The sequence below is a fragment of the Streptopelia decaocto genome (assembly GCF_964273445.1).
Source record: "Streptopelia decaocto genome assembly, chromosome: 12".
In the NCBI taxonomy this organism is placed as follows: Eukaryota; Metazoa; Chordata; class Aves; order Columbiformes; family Columbidae; genus Streptopelia; species Streptopelia decaocto.
Window position 1 is genome coordinate 4,125,579 of NC_138667.1, and position 19,737 is coordinate 4,145,315.

The following is a 19,737-nucleotide window of genomic DNA, read 5'->3' on the forward strand; positions in this document are numbered from 1 at the left end:
GGGGGGTAGTCCTCAGGGTGCCCATCGGGCTGGGAGCAGGAATAATGCCTGGGAAATAGTAGCCTGTGACCCACCATCTCGTGCGGCATTGAGGACAGCAAACCCACATGGGCAGCATGTACGTGCGTGCGTGAGGGTGTGTGGCACACCGGGAATGCGGTTGTTGCAACAGCTGTTTTCTGAGGGGGGGCATCTGGTCCAGCTGAGTTGCCTCTGGCATCGATCTCTCTGACAAATGCTGTTCAGTTTGGGGATAGAGCCTTAATGAAACTGTTGCTGGCTGCAGGCATGGAGAGGGGAGCGCCTGCCTGAAGGATGCTCTGGGGAGAAAGGAGAATAAAAGGACAAAAGGACACTGGATGCTGCCCTTGGCGACGGCCAGATGGCTCCTTGGCAGGACCTGCATCTTGCCGCCTGGCCGTCTGGCCGGAGCCGCCTGGCTCTCCACAGCAAGCCCTGTGCCATGGGGTCTCGTCACCGGGAGAAGGTGCATTGTTGGTGGGAGAGAGAGTCTGGGGGTCCCTTTCAGCCTGTTTTCCGGGTATGAGAAAATGCTGGCTCTTGTGCAGGGTCAGGCTGGTGCTGGGTGGGCATTGTGGGGCCGTGCAGCCCCTGAGCTGGAAGGCAGCAAGCTGGAGGTGCAACACGGGCTGCCACCACCCCTGCTGTGGGTCTTGGGCTGTCCGGGATGATGCTCTCCCAGCAGGGCCAGGACACTGGGTGTCCGTGGGTAGACAGAAGGACACGTCTATGTTATGTAGCACAGGCAGCTGCAGATGCAGCAGCAACACCCCAGTGCGCGGGGGACGGTGAATCCCTGGGGCCAGCAGGACCTCATCTAAGGGTGGACTTTTTGGAGATGAAGGGTGATGGGGAGTTTTGGGGACCTCTGGGACTGTTGCCCTGGGGGACTCAGAGGTCCCATGTTGTGGGGACATGTTTCTATCATACTTGTGCCCTCTAGTGGCTTTGTCCCCTCTCTGGTCCCATGGCGGTGGCCAGGATCAGCCTGGCCTGGTGCTTCCGGCACCGCCAGCCTTGGTATTCATGGGCAGTGGGGAAATGCTGGGTGAGACGGGCTTGGGTCATGCCAGGAGGGCACCTCGGCACCACACAATGCTGTCCCCATGGTCATCTCCTTCAGGCTGGGAGCACTTCTCCTTGTTTTCAACATGGTTTGGCATGGAAATGTCAATTTTAGGTCTGGGGAAATGTCAATTGTAGGTCTGGGGAGAGGCAATGGATCCCAAAACCTTTCCAGAGGCTTGAATACCCAGCCAAAACTGTTGCGTAGGTGACCTCAAAATGCATTTTATTCCAGAAAATCAAATCTTGAGATTTCTAATACAAAGTTTCTCATTTTTTGACTGCTTGGGGCTGTTTGCTACCTTTCTGTTGCCTCTGTGTTTAATCACATGACAGCCTGAAAAAAGACCCAACACTCTTTTTTTCCCATTCTACTGATGTTTCTCTTTTATCTAAAAGAAATAAAATGCTCCTTTGCCTCCGGCCCATGGCAGCCACCGCTTCTCAGCTGTGCTCCTCCGGGAGGGGACGCCTGGGTGCCCTGCGGCTGCTTCTGCCTCCCGCCTGTGACTCCTCTTCCTCATGTCTCCTCTCTGTGTGTTTTTGGACCCTACCCAGAGCTGCGCAAGGACAGGGGAGGTGGTTTGGTGGGAGAAGTCCAGGCAAGCACTGCGGATCCCTGTATGCTCTCCCACTGCTCGCACGGGGATATCTCCTATCTGAGAGAGCAGATGTTCGTTAGGAGCTTCCTAAGCAGTTTCTCTTGCCTCCCAGAATTACTGCTTGGAGAGAGAATTAAATTCTCTCTTGTTGTCGGTTTAGGGGAGAACAAAACCAAACGTCACCTGGAGAAGCTCCTGCTGCTGCACCCCTGGGGCTGGTGCTGCCGCAGGACCCAGATTAGCCCATCAATAAGAAAGCCACTGTGGTCGATGGTCCCCAGGGGGATTAGATGGGTGATCGATGCTGAGATTAGTTTGTATGGCAGCTGCGGTGACAGCAGCAACCCGGAGCAGCAGCTTCACCCTGCCTGTGCTTGCACTGAGCCAACCCATCCCCACGGTCCATGCACTGAGCAGTGTCGGATCTCTGCCAGCCCAGCAAGGGGCTGGGGGGCAGCAGCGCTGCAGACAGCAACTGCCACAGATGTTCTGTATTTTGGATTTCTCTCCCTTCCAGCCTCGTTAGTATTGAAATTAAAAGCAAGTGTTTGTGAATTGGTAGCTGTTCTCCAAGACCCTAATTAGCAAATCTCTTCATCCCCCGGGGCTGCAATCTAATAATAAAAAAAAAGCCCAACACCCAAACAAGCCCCGAACCTTGTTTGATAGATTGGGAGTGCTACTGGAACAGTCGGAAGCGGCTCTTCCTGCTTAGTATGGTAATTAAACACTTCAATTGCAATTATTTTTGCAATTAGATAAGTCTCTAATTGTTATCATAGGTGGCAGGGGTTTGGGTATGTGTTTGCCAGTTCTTCCTCCCTGAGCTGGAATGAAGTGTGGATGCTACAGGCGATCAAGGCCTGCTTCTCTCTGGTTTGTTTGGAGAAGAGTCGTTCATGTGGACTCATTTCCTGCCTCTTTGCAAAGGAAGGTGCTGATCAGGTAATTTCTCCTTTTACTTTGGGGTGCTCAGCCTGGGGGTCTTGTAGCTCCTTGTCCCTAAGCCACGTGAGGGAGGACTGGGGAGGAGACATTGCCTGCCAGGGCATCACTTTGCTGCAGGTCTCTCCCTGCTCAGTGGTGCGTTGGTGGGGCTCAACACTACCTGGACTGGGGTGGACTGGGTAGCACTGGGGGCTGGGAGGGTCCTGGGGCTGCAGCTCCCCCCCTCAGCCCTCTGTGCTCCTTGGAAGCCATTTGCTCTTTGCAACCACTCGTGGAAGAGCCCAATCCAGACAGATATAAGTGGTGGCTGCTCAAGCTAACGCTGTGGTTGCTCTGGGGGTGGCGGGGGGGACACTGCAGAGCCCAGCGGGGTCCGGTGTGCCGGCTCGGAGGGGAGCCCTGCCCGAGCCCCGGGTGTTTGGGGCGCCGAGCCCGCTGTGTTGGTGGGTGAAGCCCCGTGGTGTGGGGGGGCCGGGCGGGCAGGTCTGTCCCCGGCAGCAAGCAGGGGGAGCTCCGGGCCCGCGCTGCCGCCGCGCCGGCCCCCGCGCACCGGGAGACCCGGGGTGGGGGGCGCGGGGCCCGGCAGAGCGGGAGCACCGCACCGGGCGCCCCGAGTGTCCCCTGCTCCTCCGGGTCCTGTCACTCCCCGAATGGGTGTCAGTCAGCCCCGCCTGGCCCCGTGCAGGGAGCCCTTTCCAGGCACCCCCACCCTCTGGGAGACCCCTGAAGTTCGGGCAGGAGTGTTCCAGAGCAGCTGGAGGGGCACCTGAGACTGAGCTCTGCCCTCACCCACTCCCTCTGCCAGGGTAGAGCCCTCGTATACACAGAACCATCTGGTCTGGGGGCTCAGCACCTTCCCTTTGCAGGGGGATTGGGCAAGCAGGGGTTTGTCTGTGCCCCACTGTGCACTAGGGATGCTGTGCCCAGGGGTGATGTGGCTCACACTTACTCCACGAGGAAAACACTCGCCCCGCAGCACAACAAGGGATTCTTGTTGGTTCCTGTCCTACCTGGTTGTCACTGCCTGCTGCCCCCTTCTTCCCACCAGCGCAGGGACCAAAGTGGGATTGTCTAGCTGGTCTCACAAGGCAAGGGCTTGCTGGGGGGGGTACCAACCTTGTCTGTGGTGGTTACAACCCATGTCCAGGGGGCTTGTGCTGTGTGTGTTCAAGGTCTGTACCAGTGGAGGGATTGGGATGGGAGAGCAAGGTATAGGGGGACAGAGAGACTCTTCCCAGGACAGAACACACCCAAATAAATCAATCATCTCTTTTTTTCCCCTCTGTGTTAAATAGATTTTTTTATGCCATTGATGACTTCTGCACCAGCTCAGTGCAGAAACATCCTGGTTTGGCCATCTCAGTGTTGGGTTGCTGGGGAGGGTAGAGCCGAGGGACAGACCCTCAGTACCTCTTCATGGCTCAGCAGGCTCCAGGGCCTCTCCTTGCAGTGGGGCTGGGACAGGGGGTGTGAAACAGGGACAGCCCTGATGACAACGAAACCTCCCCAGTGTGGGAGGCAGTCTTGCCCTGTCATGGATGCTGCAGGACTGAACGTCTTGTGCATGGACATCCAGCGCTCAGTGCTGCTGACATTTGCTGTGCCGAGGTTCCTGCCGCATCACCTGCCCCTCTGAGGTCCACATCTGAGGGATGGAAGTGTCCCTTGGATAAGGCACCAGGGAGGGTAGCGCCTGTGCTCCCCTTTTCCATCCTAGGCTTGTCTGTGTGGCCCCAAGACCTTGACCGCAGCCCCTTTTCCCCCCACCTCATGCCCTCTCAGCCAGACCCGGGGCCTGGGGAGGGCACCCCCATCCCAGCCCTGCTGCTGGGGCCACATGCTGGTTCTTGACCCAGCTTCTCAGGCAACCACAGCGGGCCGGTGCAAGGCTCGATGGTGGAGGTGTCACAGCCCCAATGGGGTGGTGGGGAGGCTCTTCTGCAGCTCTTCTGAGGGCTCTTCAAACACACCACTCTCCTGGGAAGAAACCTGGGCAGGCAAAGGCCTGTCCAACAGTGTTTAGGGATGGAGCAAATGCCAAGTGCCAGAGCAGGAATCCTGCAGGGGAACAAAGATGAGGTTCAGTGGCTTTGCAGGGTGCAGGTGGGTCCATCTCCCCCCTGTCTTTCCTGCTCTCCAGCATAAGGGATGCTGCATTAAGCACCTGCTGTGCCTGGGCAGGACTGTGGTGTGATGCTGTGAGGATGCCCTCAGCAGATTGTGGCTGTATGCTGCGTACTGACATTTGGGCAGAGCTGAGCAGGCTCCTGTCAGCCCAGGACCCATCATGCAACACCCCTCTGAGTAATATCACTTTGCTTTGTGGCTTTCTCTGTCTACTCTTCCCATCTGCTTGCGCCAGCCAGCAGTGGTGGGTTTGTCACCTCTGCAGATAACTTGGTGAAAGTTGATGTCGTGGGGTCAGCAGTGAGCTGCTCCTGGGTGCTGGTTCTCCCATGGCCCCTCTCCCTGCCACTGCATGGGCTCGGGGACTCTTTCAGGAGGTGACTTGCATGAGGTGACATTTCCTGTCCCCACCCCCATGGCACAGGGAGGAAATCTGTGGCTGCACCAGGACCTCAGATCTGCAAACCTTTCCTCCCAGAGTGATTTTGCTTCATTTTGCTGATTAGATTAGCAGCCTCTGAGGGGATGGCTGATATTTTGCCTTTACCTCATGGAAACTAAATGTGTTTCAGAAGATCCGTGCAGCACAGAAAGGGAAAGCACGAAGCAGAAGAGCTGGAATTGATGTCCCCTCTCTGCCCCTGCTGTCAGGCAATGACAGCAGCAGAGGTGACTCTGCCTGGGGTGAGCACTGTGTCTGCCCCGGGGGGTTCTCTGTGAGCTGTTGTGCCTGCCCGGCTCGGGGTTTCATGCTGCTCTGTCTCACGGGGCAGCACTGGGGCTGTGGCAATGCCACTCCAGGGAGCAGCCCCTGCACTGTGACCGTGCTGAGTGATGCTTGTGCCTTGGTATGTGACATCGAGGGGCTTGCAGCCCAGGTCACAGGGACTGCCCTTCCCTGCTCCTGCCACCATGCTCTCCAAGCCTCTGGTTCTCCCTCTGCTGACAGGCAATGGTGTTTCCAGAGTGATTCACGGGGAGTCCCTCTGAGAGGTGCAGACACTGTGCCCCAGGGTGGGGGGCCCTGTGCTCTCCTGCAGCAGCCCCAGCTCCCCCCCCCAGCTGCATGTGCAGGCAGCACTGGCTCTCACCATCACCATGACCTTGGCTAAGGTCAGCAGCACTCAGTGTGCAGCGGGGACAAGTGTACCTAGCTTTCAGCACGAGGGTGACTGTATTTCGCCTCCCAGGGCACAGTCAATATGGGAGAGCCTGGGTTATCAGCATGCAGTGTTGGAGGGAGAGCATGTGGAGGTCAGGGTGACCTTGCCTAGCTCTTTTTCAGAAGGGCTGCACAAAGCAGCTCTCTGGAGCTGAGAGGCATCCCCTTGCATGGCAAATATGTCCTCCAGCCCAGCACCACTGAGAGAGAGTGGCAATGCCTGGTGCCGCATCAGCCTCTCACCCCAAGAGCCCTGCCAGCATCCCCGCAAAAGCTGTTTGCAATTTATGCGGAGCTGATGTAGGTTTGCATGAAAATGAAGCGTGCTGGAAATCCACAATCTGAACGCAGCTGTCTCTGCAGCGTGTGGAGGGACAGGCAGGATGCAGGCACCTTCCAGGGCATTGCAGGGCAGTCGTGTAAGCCTACATCTCCAGGGCAGCCGGGGGGTGCAGAGCTTTGTGCACCTCCCCTCCGCTTGGGGCCAGGTTTGGACGGAAAATGGTGCCAGAGAGAGGAGTGAGGATGCATCTCTGATGGTATTGCCCTCTGCACCAAGTAGCATCCGGATGGCACGGCCGGACCAGGGAAAACGCAATGGGTACCGCAGGAGTGAGAGCTGCCTCCTCCCCTCATTTGCACCCAGCGACCTCAGCCCCATACTCACCCCGCAGCCCTCGCCTCTGCCGTTGGGGTTCTCCCTGAGGAAAACTGAGTGTTGTCCTTTCACCCTCACGGGATTTTGGAAGAGGGCAGCCGGGAGCTGAAGGCTGGGAGATGTGGGTCGTTGGGCAGTCGGCTGGCTGCGACTCATGGGAAAGCTCCAGAGCTGGAAAGGGTTAAATTTAACGTAACAGAAAGAAAAGAGAAGAAAAATAAGAGATCAGTTGGTTAGTGCAAGCCTGGTTGGGCTAGGCTTTTCTTTGTGGAGCGCAAGGTACTGCTTGCTTGGCATCTGCCCCTTGAGGCCGGCAGCTGGGGCAGGCACCTGATGATGGGGACAGTGATGTTTTCCTGTGGGAACTGGCTTCTCTCTGCCCGTATCTTGTGGCCCTAGCTGCCTTCATCGCAACTGATGTGTGCAAGAGGGTGATCCAGAGCCACTTGCTCAGCTCCAGCGTTTTCTGCCTTAAAGCTCCCCGTTAGTGCTGGATGCTCCTTCTCTCGGGCTTTTTATCTCCCTGGAGCTCAGGCACTGGTCTCTCAACCTACAGCTGTGCCCAGTGCTCAGCATCTCCTCTTCAGAGTCCTGTCCTGCTGCAGAGAGGCAGGTTCCTGAGGTCCCTCAGGTGTTGTATGTACAAGCAGTGCTTTCCTTTACTAATTTTGTGTGAAGCGAATTGCCTTGGTGCCTGGTGGGGGGAAAAAGAAGCAGCTGTCTTCCCTTGCATCCCTGCTTGACCCTTTGCATCCATCCTACCTGGTCCTCACCCATGGAAATGCCTTCAGCCCTTTAAAGGCTGCAGTGCTACCATGGCCTTTTGATTTCCAAAGCAGCGATGACTCTGACTTGCTGTTCCTTCTCCTGGCACCCCTGAGACCAGCTGCACTTCTCCAGTGTCCCACTCTTGTTTGCTGATCTTTTCTCTATGCCTCATAACAGGAAAGAACATTGTTATTAAGGCCAACGGTTCTAAACACTGCCAGTTGTGCTTTCCCCTGATTAACCTCGTGGAGCTGCTCTGAGCAGAACTCTTCTGCACTTTTGTCCTTCTTATTTTTGGAGTTATGATTTTGTGGAGTGATTCATGTTAGTCTTTTCCTGTTCTGGCCAGGGCAGACAACTGGGATGATTCTGCAGAGGGAGGTGGGGGTAGAAGAACCAGCTCTATTCATGCTTGGGGTGAAATTGGCTGCCAGGCTTTTGGTGGTCAGGTAAATCCTCTGTCCACCTGTTTTGTGTGCTGTTAGTTGATCCAGATCATCTGCCAACAGCAGATGTTTGTATGTCTGACTATAGAAAAAAGGGCTGGAAGTGCCTCTACATGATCCTTGGTGCATCATTTCTGTGCAAGTCAGCAAGATAAGACGAGAAGCAGAGAAAGTAAAAGTAGTAACTGATAATTTGGTCCTTGAGCAACTCTTATCTGATTGTGAGCAGAAACCAGAGCGGTGGTGCTGTGTAGGTTGGAAAGGAGATATGTATTTAGAAAGGTCAAGTTTTTTCCAGTGCTTGAGTTTTCCTCTCTTGCTTCCCCATGGTTCCTGTGTCCAATGTGGATCTGCACTGTTTAGCAGTGGCTGCCACTTGCCCTCTTCCCTTCAACCTCCTGCACCTTTGGGAGCAAATCCAGCTGGGAGACTCATTTTATCAGTGAGGGAGCTTCACCCCCCAGGGCTGAGGACAATCTGGAGCCATGCAGCGGGTCCCTGCGCTGGGACTTTTGCCAAGTCTTGCTGGCACCAGGCACCCATGTACTGAGAGTTTGGGGACAGAAGTCCCTTGGGTGCCACTGACCCCAGTGTGGGCTTTGGGTGCAACTTGTGTAGCAGGATCAGGCCCTCTGGGAAAACCAGGAAATCCATTAAATCAGTGACCTTGTCCTCTACCCAGGGAACAGAAACCCATTTTTTCCTCCCTTATGGTAAGGCAGCACTTGGAGAAACTGTTGACGTTTTCCTTCTCCCTTTCAGTCGCACAGGGAAGTCCTGCCGGCCCGTTTCCCACCACCAGCTCTCCCCAGCCAGCTGCAGAGCCCTGGTGCCTGAGCTCCCAGTTTGCCCAGGAGCTGCACTTTCACGTGAGTAAACAGCACAGCTCGCTCTTAGTCTATATATCTGCAGAAGCGTGTCAACCACACCAGACCCATGCTCTTAATAAGTTTTTATATACACCTGCAACTACGTTTACCAGATGTTATACCTTTGCACTCTGTTAGTTCCTTGGAAGCTGTTAAAGCAGCCTCGGGAGCTGCGGTCTTGTATTTGCACTCATCCATCCCTTTGTATCTCCTGGGGCAGACTCCTCCACCCCAAAGCTGTCCCTCTGCCTTGGGTAAAGCCAGATCTGAGCCCCAGGGGAGGCCTGATGCTGGCTGAGCCTTTTGGATGGTTCTGCCCTCTGGTTCACCTCCCAGCATTCTCCTTTTGGTGGCTTGAGACTGTGTTTCTGGGACAGGATCAAGGGCACGTGCCACAGGAGAGCACTAGCGCGGCTCCTTTGCTGGCACGCTGGGAACGGGCAGTCAAAGGACTCCTTATCTATGGATGGAAGGTTTCTGGGCTGCTTATCAGGCACTGCCTAGAAGTTAGATTAAAGTCTCGGGAGCAGCAATTTGCGCTGTGGCAGGCAGCGTCCTTCTCTGTCCTCCTTCTGCTCAGGTGGGTGAATCCCCTGAGTGAGGTGGGGTGTGGGTGGCCGGCCCTGTGGGGACATGGATGCCCAGGGAGGGGACTGGTGCCACAGCCTGGCACAGAGCTCGCCCGCCTGGCACCCGTCCTGCTCCCCTGCTGCACCCGCACCCTCTCGAGGGGCCTGATCCCTGTGATATGCTTGGGTAACACTGAGGGAATTTTTGGCTCTAACTTTAAATGGGTATTTGTGGTTTTGAAAACATTGGCTGACCTAATTTTGGCTATTCCTGCGCTGTTCCAGAGACGGGAAAGGAACTTTTTGTTGGCTGAATTAGCTGCTGATGCAAACTGACAGCCGAAATGCTGAGGGTGCGTGGCTTGGCCGGGAAGGGAAACCGCTGAGCTGCTCTGCAGGGAGCTGGGGACCCAGATCTTGGCTCCTGCAGGGACTCGCAGCCTGACTGTGGTGTCCCCACTCTGTGCCCCAGTGCTAACACCCTGTTGCCCCCCCCCGTGGTGGACGGTCACCTTTCCCAAGCCCCGTGCAGCTCTGCTGTGTGCCCAGGCTTTGGCTGCCTGCTGCCGGAGAGTGGGACACGGCTGGTTTTTGGGAGCAGTCACAGCTAATGGCTGCACCCCCATTCTGTACAGCAACTTCTGCTGGCAAAACTGTCCCCATTACCCTTAGCCAGCAAAGCCAGGGAGGTTTTGTGCTCCCTGTGGACCAGGTGGCGATTGCAGGAGTGACCAGCCATGTGTGAAGCTGGAGTAGCTGGAGCTGTGGTGCCAGCAAGGAGGGACGTGAGCTGAGTCTTTGCTGATGCTGATGAATTTCTGAGCGGCTGCTAAGAGCAAGAGTTGCCTGGGCACGGATCTCCTGCTGGGGCATTGGCTTGTTGCTTAGAAGTTCATGGACAATGTAGGGTCCCCACCTCTGCCTTTCTCTCTGGGGATGCACCTACCATCAAAGCCCCACATGTAAGAAGGCTCTTACCTCTTGAGGGCTCCGTCGATCAGCAAGGTCTCCTTCCCGTTCCTCATTTCCAGTTTCAGGGGTTTACCCTCCTGCCTGCCCTGGCCCTGTCTGCAGTTCCTGCTCCTGGACTGGGCCTTATGGAGGCGGGGGAGGCAGGAGCTCCTGGGGCCCCCAGTCCTCCAGCAGCGCAGCAAGTGCTGGTACGCCTCCCGAAAATCCCTGTTGAGTGTCCCGTAGAGGATGGGGTTCAGGGCTGAGTTGGCGTAGCCCAGCCAGAGGACAATGGACATGGGTGTGCCTTTCACCTTGCTGTCCCCCCATACCCCTCGGTATGTGAACACTGTGAAATAGGGGAACCAGCACACAATGAACGCTCCCAGCACCACTGCCAACGTCACGGTGGCTTTGTGCTCCTTCACCATGGGCGGCATGGGAGCGTTGCTGCTGCCGCACCATGTGTGATTTATCCTCTTGGCTTGCTCCCTCGCTATCTTGAATATCTGGTAGTAGGTGATGCACATGATGACCAAAGGGATGTAGAAGGTGAGCAAGGCGTCCACTAGCCCATACACAGGGTTCACCTCCAGCGTGCACTCCTTGTTGCAGTTGGGGGCTGTGTTTTGCACTGCTGTCCCATTGGTGTTCCAGCCCAGGTGGATGGGTAGGAAGGAGACCATCAGTGAAACAGTCCAAATAACAACCAGACCCACAGCCACCCGGAAGGAAGTGACCAGCTGGCTGTAGCGGAGTGGAGTGGTTACAGCAAAGTAGCGGTCCAGGCTGATCATGAAGAGGTTGAGGATGGAAGCCGTGCACAGCATGACGTCCAGGCTGGTGTAGATGTTGCACAAAGTGCTGCCGAAGGGCCACTCTTTGGTGAGTTCGTAGAAGGCAGAGAATGGCAGCACCAGGAGGCCCAGCAGCAGGTCAGTGATGGCCAAGGAGACGATGATGCAGTTTGTCAAGCTGCGGAGCCGGCGGTCAAGGGTGACGGCCAGGCAGACGATGATGTTACCGCAGAGAGTGATCATGATGAGGATGGCGAGGCAGGACCCAACCAGCAGCTGCAGTGGGAAGTCCATCCTTTCTTGAGAGGCTGTTTGATTGTAACATGGATCCATAATGCAGTCGCATGGATGGAGAAGTCCTGCTCTCACCAGCTTCAAAGCTACTTGGAATGAGCCTCTACCAGGCAGCCCTAGAGCCCTTTCCAAAGCTGCCTTGGGCCTACAGTGACCTTGGAGAACACCACAGAGTCACTTCATGTGTTCAGCCTTGTATGCTGGGAATGATGCAGTCTAGGGAGAGATGTGGCCCTGTGACTCGCTTGTGCCCATTGGCCCCATCTGGGGGCTTGGTGCTGGAGCTGATTCCCCCACGGCAGCTGCTGGATGGGTCTCAACTGCTCCCTTTTCCTCTCCTGTCTTCTTTCCTCTGAGTGACCGTGGGGTCAGGTCCCAAGGGGTCCCACGTGCTTTGTGTGTTTGGTTGATGACAGCAGTCAGCAGTGCTTCAGCAGGGGCAGAGTTTTGCCACCTCCTGAGGACAACCTGTAAAGAAAGCACCAATTCAGAGCTGCAGTGGGCAAAGGTCCTCTGAGCTGCCTCTCAAAGCCCTCTAGAAAGGGGACATCTGCACCTCCCTGGATGCTCCAGCCCATTTAAACCTGAAATAGAATGTCCCTTGGCAGCCAGACACACATGTCCCTGCCATCCAGCCTCCTTCAGTCCCAGGGGTGACCACATAGGGATGTTGAGGGATGGGCAGGGATTTTACAGGCAGTGCGTTCCTGTGGGCTTACAAGAAAAATGAGGACTGGGAGGATATGAGAAGAGAGTTTTCCTAACAAAAGCATGCTGCTTTCTCATATAATCTAGCAAAACTATTCACCACTACAGAATTTCTCAAGTTCTGCTGTAGCTGTAATTCTCATTAAACTTTGCCTTTGTGTCTGCACTTTGCAGCAGTCTGTGCTTGTGTTGGTCCCTGCTGCCAGCAACCGTGCTGGCTGCTGCAGCCCGGAGAGGAAATCGTTGCTCTGCTCAGGTCCCTGGGAGGAACGAGCAACCCATTTGTCGGTGGTGCCATGTCCTGGGGAGGAAGTCGCTGGAAAGCTTCATCAGTCCTGTTCCTAGCAGCTGAAGGGCAGCATGAAGGTTTGATTTTTCAGGGAGAGTTTGGATGGAGCTGCTCCTGCTGTGGGACAGGAACACAGGGTGGAGAACATCCCTTGTAGACTTAGATTTTATGACTATTTTCTGTCTGGATGTAAATAGCAAAAAGCCATATTTTGCAAGGGCAGAAACAAGGCAGCAAACCTGTGTAACCTCCCAAAGAACTTTTAGCTGCTGATTATGGTGATCTCCAGGACCACGCTGACACTAGATTCAAAGGGCCCTTGGTTCCTGTGTGATTGCAAGCAATGACCATGTCGGGAAGGCACCTAAAGGGAAACTGAGGCACTGCAGGAGCAAGAAAGAGAGGTGGCTGGGAGCAGGCTGAGGAGCCCAGTGGCTTGTGCTGGGACCCCTATGGAGTTGCCTGTGCTGCAGCTCTGGTGTCCCCCATGTGTTTCCCAGGTGAGGTGATGGGTTTCCCCATCCTCCCAGATGTGCTGCTGGGGGACAGCTGTGCTGGTCCCCACGGGTGGTGCAGGACCCAGCACCACAGGCTCTCGCAGCCCTTGGAGCAGCAGTGAAACCTTCCCTGGTGGTGCACAGGCTTGTGTGAGAAAGTAGAGCTGATTGTCCTCAGGGTGCAACTGGCTGCAGAGACGGAGCAAACAGAATAAACTCCAGGAAAGGAAAAGGTCCAGCCTTGGCGGAGGGCAGAGGTGAGATTGGAAAGTTAAACTCGCACTGCAAGAATAAGATGGTGATGTGGAGCAGGCTAAAATACTCTCCAGATGACTGATGTGTTTGATTCAAGGTTAAAGGCATGGGGCAAAGGGAGGCAGTATACCAGGGTGACTGTGTGAGTAAATAACCACTGATTGCCAGGAGCTGTATGGAGAGATGGGGACTGGATCGGTGAGATTAGAGATGATACCTGCAGCCCTGCTGCTTCTGAAGGAATTGGAAGTGAATGACAAGTGATGACCTCGCTCGTGGGAAACCTTCTGCTGAGCTTAGCAAACTTATTGCCATATAGCGGGTCCTCTGAATTTGGGTGCTGGGTTTAAGGCTGTTGGGAGAGGGATGCGATGCTTTCAGCCGCGGCGGCAGCGTGTGGAGTGGTTTCTCACCTCCTGCTGCAGCGCAGACTCTCTCCATGGAAAGCTCTTTGTTCGTGCACAAAAGGAGTGTGGAACAAGCTGAGCGCTGCATGCCCACTGACGGCAATGACGGGAACAGGTTGTTCTCAGAGAAGGGTATTTCCAAGTGAAAGGGATGTTTTTTTTCATTGCTCCCAACATGTGGAAATGGGAGGATAAATTATAGGGGGAGTAGCACACTTAGAAAATGCCGTGGGTGGATTGCAGCCTCCTACGTGGCTGCTTCACCACACATCGGCAACCTGCTCCTGCCAGCAGCTCATGTGGGCTCTGCTGGGGCTCAGCTTGGGCTCAGCTGTTGGTCCCAACTCCAGGTTGGTCCCAGCTCTGGGCACATGGATGCCCTCATCATCTGCTGTGGTGCAGGCAGAGCTGCAGGGCAGCCCCCTGTGCAGACCTGGCCTAAAGTAGTTTTGTTTCTTGTTGCTTTTTCTAATTATCTCAGAGCAAGAAATGGGCATTCTTTTTTATTTCTTTTTTTTTTTTTTGTTCTCAGGCAGGGAATAGAAAGTATTTCCAAGTGAGATATGAAGCCAGTGGGCTGAGCTGTGGAAGGAAGGAGCAGGGACTCCCAAACAAAGGGGCCAGAGGTGTCGCCATCCCTGCAGAGGAGCCCAGGTAGAGTTGGGCTCTTGGCAACTCCCAAAGCCTGGGCACGGACACTCTCCCTGCACACGTGGGCTGCAGGGCTTGGGTGCCTGCGTACCCTTGGGACTTTGTTCCTCCGTGGGATGGGGCAGGACCTGCTGCCTGGCAGCCCGGATGCAGGATGTTGCAACCGTAACTGGGGTGGGGGTGTGAGAGAGTTTCCCATATCCCTCAGTCAAATTATCTCATGGAAGTGTTTCCCCGAGTGATCGCAGCCTCCAGACACGGCTTTGCATGAAAAGCGAGCTGGAGGGCTGGTGTAGACGGGGGGCTGTGGGGTCAGCCCCCTGCCGTCAGAGCACGGTCCCTGGGGCAATGCACTGAGCTCTCTCCTGGAGCGTTGTCCCTGGTTTTCTGCCCGGGTCACTCAAAGCCACATATAATACCAGGTCCTGTGCCCTCTGTTCCTGTTGCGCTTTGGCAGAGCAAGTTCCTTTCCTCCTTGATGTACGAGTGGAGCAGCTGTTTCCCATGGCAGCCTTTCTAGCAATAGCCTGTATAAATGATACCCTTCCAGCTGTGTCTCACCTGGCAGCTTTTACGTTTACCTGATTATCCTCATTATCACAGCCTGGACCTGTTCCTGCTTCAAAATCACCCTTCTGACGGTGAGGGACCGGAGTAGAGCATCGCTTCAGGGTCATCTTTCTAATGCCTTTTCCAGCAGCCCTGGTGCTCTGATGGACACTATCTCTGCTGTGAAGACTTGTCAGGTCACATTTGTTTTGTTGTAGTCATTCCAGGGTTCCCCAAAAGCTGGATATTTTTCCTATGGTGCTTTCAGCTGCTTAGAGTAGCAATTTTTGCTGTTAGTCCCTAAGTGTATGACCTTGTGCAGCCCATTGTGTTTCTGTTAATCTTTGGATCCTCTGGTTCCTCTCCTGTAGTACTTAGACCACTGTCCAGTTCAAAACAGCTCCCGAGTTTCTCACCACTACATTTTTCTTAGAGAAACTCCCGTTTTCTGAGCCAAGATCATTAATGAAAACCATTAAATAAAATTTATCTCTAGGCTGGTCTTTAAGGAATTCTATTAATAGCCTTCTCTGGAGCATTAAGGAATCCTTCCACTGTAATGTACTATTGCCTCCCCATTAGCCTCCTTACAATTCCTGCCTTCTCCTGCCTGAATAGATATTTTTTGCTTTGTTGCAGTACACGTTACATTTGATCCACTGTGTTCTCATTTGAAATGGCAATTATCTCCTCTGGGGAGGGGGCTGTGGTTTATCCATGGGAAATTTCTGTTGCATTTTACCCTTCTATTCCTCCTCCCCATCTTTCAGCATCCTTAATTCCAGCACTTTGTGCACTTTTGCAGGAAGACTAATGGGATGCAGCACCTGCTCTGGCAGCATAGGTAATACATTTGCTGCTCTCCATTTATGTGCTTCTACTTCTGGCACAATTTGTTTGTTTAAAATCTGTTAAAAGCCTTGGTACGCTGCACCATGAGTGGGTACATGGGCAGAAAGGAGCACTCAGCACCTGAACGTGGCAGCCTGTCTTGGGAAACATTTCCCACTGCCCAAAGGGGCATCAACAGGGATGGCTGGGTGCTCAGGAGAAGCTCTGCATAAAGTGTTTTGGCTCCATCCCGGGCACGGGGCAGCTCCGCTCTCAGGCAGACCTGAAATGTCACTCTCCTGCGTTAGCTTGTTTCTGAGCAAAGTGCTGGCAGAAGTCGCTTAGGAGCAAAGCTAATTCCCTGGCCCTGCAGAGCTTATAGCAGAGCGTCATGGCTTTTTCTAAAATTATGTTCAAGTGCTTCCAGAGATTAAACATCTGGGCACGCTGTGAGAGGTACTTCAGCCTCGGCAGTGAGATGGGCAGGAGGGTGGGGATTTCTTCTGGTCTGAAAGAGGATGTTTGAGGTTTGATGGTGGGGAACAGGCAGGACCGGGACCCTGCCAAAGGGCTGTTTTGATCCTCTGCCAGAGCCATAATCCTGCCTCACAATGGGACAAGAACAAATTGGCCGGACTTGGGGCTTGAAGACAACGTGAGAGGGGACAAACGTGAGAGTGATGCAGAAACCAGCTTGCCCTGTTGTCTGTGGAGGGCTTCGGTGAGGTTGTGGGTTTGTTTCTAGTTTATGAGCAGCCTGTCTGGCAGGGCTGTGCTCCCTCCCACGCGGTGCTGCACCCCATAGCATCCCCCAGCACGCCTCTGCCCCTGCGCCTGGTGAGCCCCATGGCCCGATCTCTTGCTCCCTTGTTTCCGCTTCTTCCTTGCACTCGCTCATCTCCGCTGTGGTCCCAGAAGCGGGGCTGTGGTGGGTGCTCACCCACCCAAGGTGCCCCGTGCCCTCATTTGGGTAGGTGGACACAGCTCATCTCGCAGGCGCACACAGACAGCTGCAGTCTCACTTTTGCAGAGCTCCTTTGCAACTTCCCTGGGGCTATGGGGGGACCCTGTGGTCCTGCCTGGCTGCATCACCAGATGCTTTTGTTCCGGTTCCTTAGTCTCCTCTGGAGCCTGGTCCTCTCTCTGTCCCATCCCAGCCTGAACACTGACTGATAAACGGCAGCAATTACAGCTCCGCATGAGCAGAGGGGCTGGGGCAGGCAGGACACAATTCCCATCACGGCCACCAGCCCTTTATCCTGCTCCCTGGGCGGAGAAGGGCTCTGCAGGTAAGAGGGAATTTGGGACCACTGAAGCAGAAAATCTGAAGAGCTAAGCGGAAACCAGCAGAGCAGTCAATATTTTGAAAGTTTGCTTTGCAGAAGGTGTCCGGGAAAGGTGAAAGTGAAAACAGAGGTGCTGGGCTCGTGGGCGCGCTTGGAGCTGCACAAGTTCCCCACAGAGGTCCCTGGGTTCAGGCTCCTGCTGAAGCCTGTTCCAGCTGGGGGGGCAGTGGGCACTGCATACCCCTGGGGACTCCTCACCGCTCCTGTGACAGTGCTACAGCCCAGCTTGGCGGTACCCAGCCCTGGGGGAACCCTGCCCCACAGAGCCAGCCGTGCCCCTGGATGGGGCAACCCCTGCTCAGCAGGTGCCACCAGCTGCTGGGTTGTTGGGTGGAGGGGCTGGGGTGCTCACAGAAAGGGCTCAGGCAGCTCGGTGCAAGAAGTTGGTTTAGCAACAAACCTCATGGTGGGGCTTGTTGGGCAGAGATGCTTCACCCCTGCAGATGCTCAGGCAGGGCAGGGCTCTGTCTCTGTGCCCTGGGCACACTCCACCCTCTGCCTCTGATGTTCTTGGCTCCCACAGTCCCCACTAGCAAAAGTCACCAAACTGGCCTCTGCTCCAGGCACTGCAGGATGATGATGGCACAAGGGTCTGATGAGAGATATCCTTTAGCTCTGACAGGAGTGGCCCATTGCTTAGCACACCCCAACCTCAGCGAAGACCCACCATCCCCTCTGAGGTCTCTCCTAGAAAGTGATTTACCAGTGTAACAGCCAAGGAAAAAGTAAGGCAAAAGCTTTACCTGGGAAAGATGCTGCTTTCTCACAGCCCCTGAGCAGGTGGGAGCCCTCGGTGGCTGCGCTGCTTCCAACTTTTCCCCGGTGTGCGTGGCTCAGTTTGGGAAGGCAGGAGTGTGTGCTGCGAGCAGCGGCTGCCTCCTCTCTTCCTTCCCTCCCTCCCTCTCCGTGTACCAATATCCAGGCAGCGCGGTGACTGCAACATGAGTCAGACCACAAGTGGGTGGGATCAGAGCTGTGAACTCAGACACTGAGGTTATCATCCGGCAAATTTGAAATGCTGAAAGTGAGCCGTACTCCGGGCACATGGTGTGTTGGGTTCTGCCGAGCTGTGCCAGGCACAGAGAGGGGTGTGGGATGCTGGCTGCATCCCACTGTTGCTTCCTTGCGTCCTACCATCACCTTTCTTTAATGTCAAGGTTTCGGGGCCCTTCCTGCTTGCTTCCCATGTCCAAAGCCTCCCTCCTGAGTGGCTCTCTGCTGCAGGCACACACTTGCCTGCTGATGGGAGGCCTGACGCTGTCATTTGTGCCCAGCACAAAGCTGGGCTTGCCATCCGTGTGAGCCCCCGAGAGCAAACACAGCTGAGCCCGGAGCTGGGCCACTGAGATGGCTAGAGGCCACAGGGAGGATAGAGGCTCTTGTGTTGTGTTGTGGAGAGATAAGGAGAAAGGGGGTGTAGCTGGAAAGCAGCAGCAGGAGGAGGAAACCAGAACCCAGACGATGTTGGGATGCAAATTTGCAGCCCATGCCAGTGTGCTGGGGCTTCTGTGCCATGGCAGGGAGAGGATCAATGTGCTCTGGGTCAGTGGAAGGGATGCATTGGGCTGGGAATCTTTCCTGCAAGGTTGCACTTGCCGCTGCTGAAAACTGTCCCCGGCATTTGTAATGGCAGGGAGGAACCACAGTGAATGACAAACAGGTAGTGACAGCCTTTCGTGTCTTTCAAATGTTTTGTCTGTGGGTTTCAAAGCACTGTGCAAATAGCAACTGTCGGGCCAGCTGTGCAAGGACCCGTTTCCCCTTTTATCTCTCCCTCTTGAGCTGAGCAGGTCCCAGTTTGTCAGCAGAGCTCCGGTGAAGCTTGGCCACCCCCCATGGCCCAGAGAGGCAGCACTGGCAGCGATGCACTACGAGTGAGGTACTTCACTCCCCACCAGCCACTTTGGAGCGCCCCCCAGCAAACAGCCAGGGACTGACTCATTACAGTCTGGATGTGGCCCCAGGCTCCTCAGGCTGGAAGGGGATGGATCCTGCTGCTCCCCCAGTTCCCTGCACTGGGAATGGAGAGCACATCCCAGCCTCCATCTCTGCCAAACGGGGATACTGGCAGCACGGGCATGCAGACCAAAATGCCTTTGATGTATTTATCTCTACAGACCAAAACACAGATCTATCTTTAATAAGCTTATGATCTGCTGGAGCCATAGAGTTTTCCCTGTGATGTATCTGGGTAGCAGAGCCATGGGCTGGCTGCTGGGAGCTTCTCAAGTGGCTGGTGTGTGCAGTGTGTGGCCACGGAGGGATCACTCCTGCAAAACAAGACTCAAATCTGCTCAAGAATGTCTGCGTCAGCTAAAGTCACTGGAGTGTTGATTTATTCCAGGGCCCCTCACTTGGCTCTGCCCTAGGAGGCGTCTTTTGTCTGGAAGACTCGGGGTGGGAAGCGCCACGTAGGGATAAAGGGCTCTGGTTATTGAGGCAAGATCCCCTCTGCAGCCCCCTTGCCTTAATCTCTCCCAATAAAAGGTCCCTGCTGCCTGGGGGGCAGGGGAGGCCCGTGGGGTGGGATCTGGGCTCAGCATACTCCATCTTCCCAGCGCCTCTGGGGAGCTTCAAGGGTCCAAACTCTCACCTGGCTTCATTAGCCCCCACAGGCAGCGAGCAGAGAGGAATGGTTGCACTGTCCCCTCAACACTGCCTCCCCTGGCAGCTGGGACCGGCATCCTGACCCATCCCACCCAGCATCCAGGGGCCAGCTGGGGGCTGGAGCTGGGACTGGGCTGCTGTGCTGGATCCCTCAGTCCCAGCTCTGCAGAACGATGCTGCGTGCAGGGTGCTGGGCTGCAGTGATGGAGCGGCCTCGTGCTTGCAGGGGTGTCTGGGTCATGAGGAAACCCACCATTTCTGCAATCCCCTGAGCACAGGAGAGCCTCGAAGTCTGACCTTGTGTGATGGTTGGATGACTA

At 55.2% G+C, this 19,737-nt stretch overlaps 1 protein-coding gene across 1 annotated transcript; it reads right to left on the bottom strand.

Moving 5' to 3' along the window:
- Positions 1-3,918: 3,918 nt before the first annotated feature.
- Positions 3,919-11,373, bottom strand: HRH2 (histamine receptor H2). The gene is made up of 3 exons (XM_082063538.1): positions 10,214-11,373; positions 6,593-6,754; positions 3,919-4,694 (listed from the first exon to the last, which is right to left on the bottom strand). Exons 1-2 carry the CDS (start codon positions 11,314-11,316, stop codon positions 6,736-6,738), a joined length of 1,122 nt encoding a protein of 373 aa, XP_081919664.1. The 5' UTR covers positions 11,317-11,373; the 3' UTR covers positions 3,919-4,694; positions 6,593-6,735.
- Positions 11,374-19,737: the final 8,364 nt, after the last annotated feature.

Coding starts and splice junctions, on each gene's coding strand:
- HRH2 (XM_082063538.1), bottom strand. CDS start 11,316: ATGGATCCATGTTACAATCAAACAGCCTCTCAAGAAAGGATGGACTTC.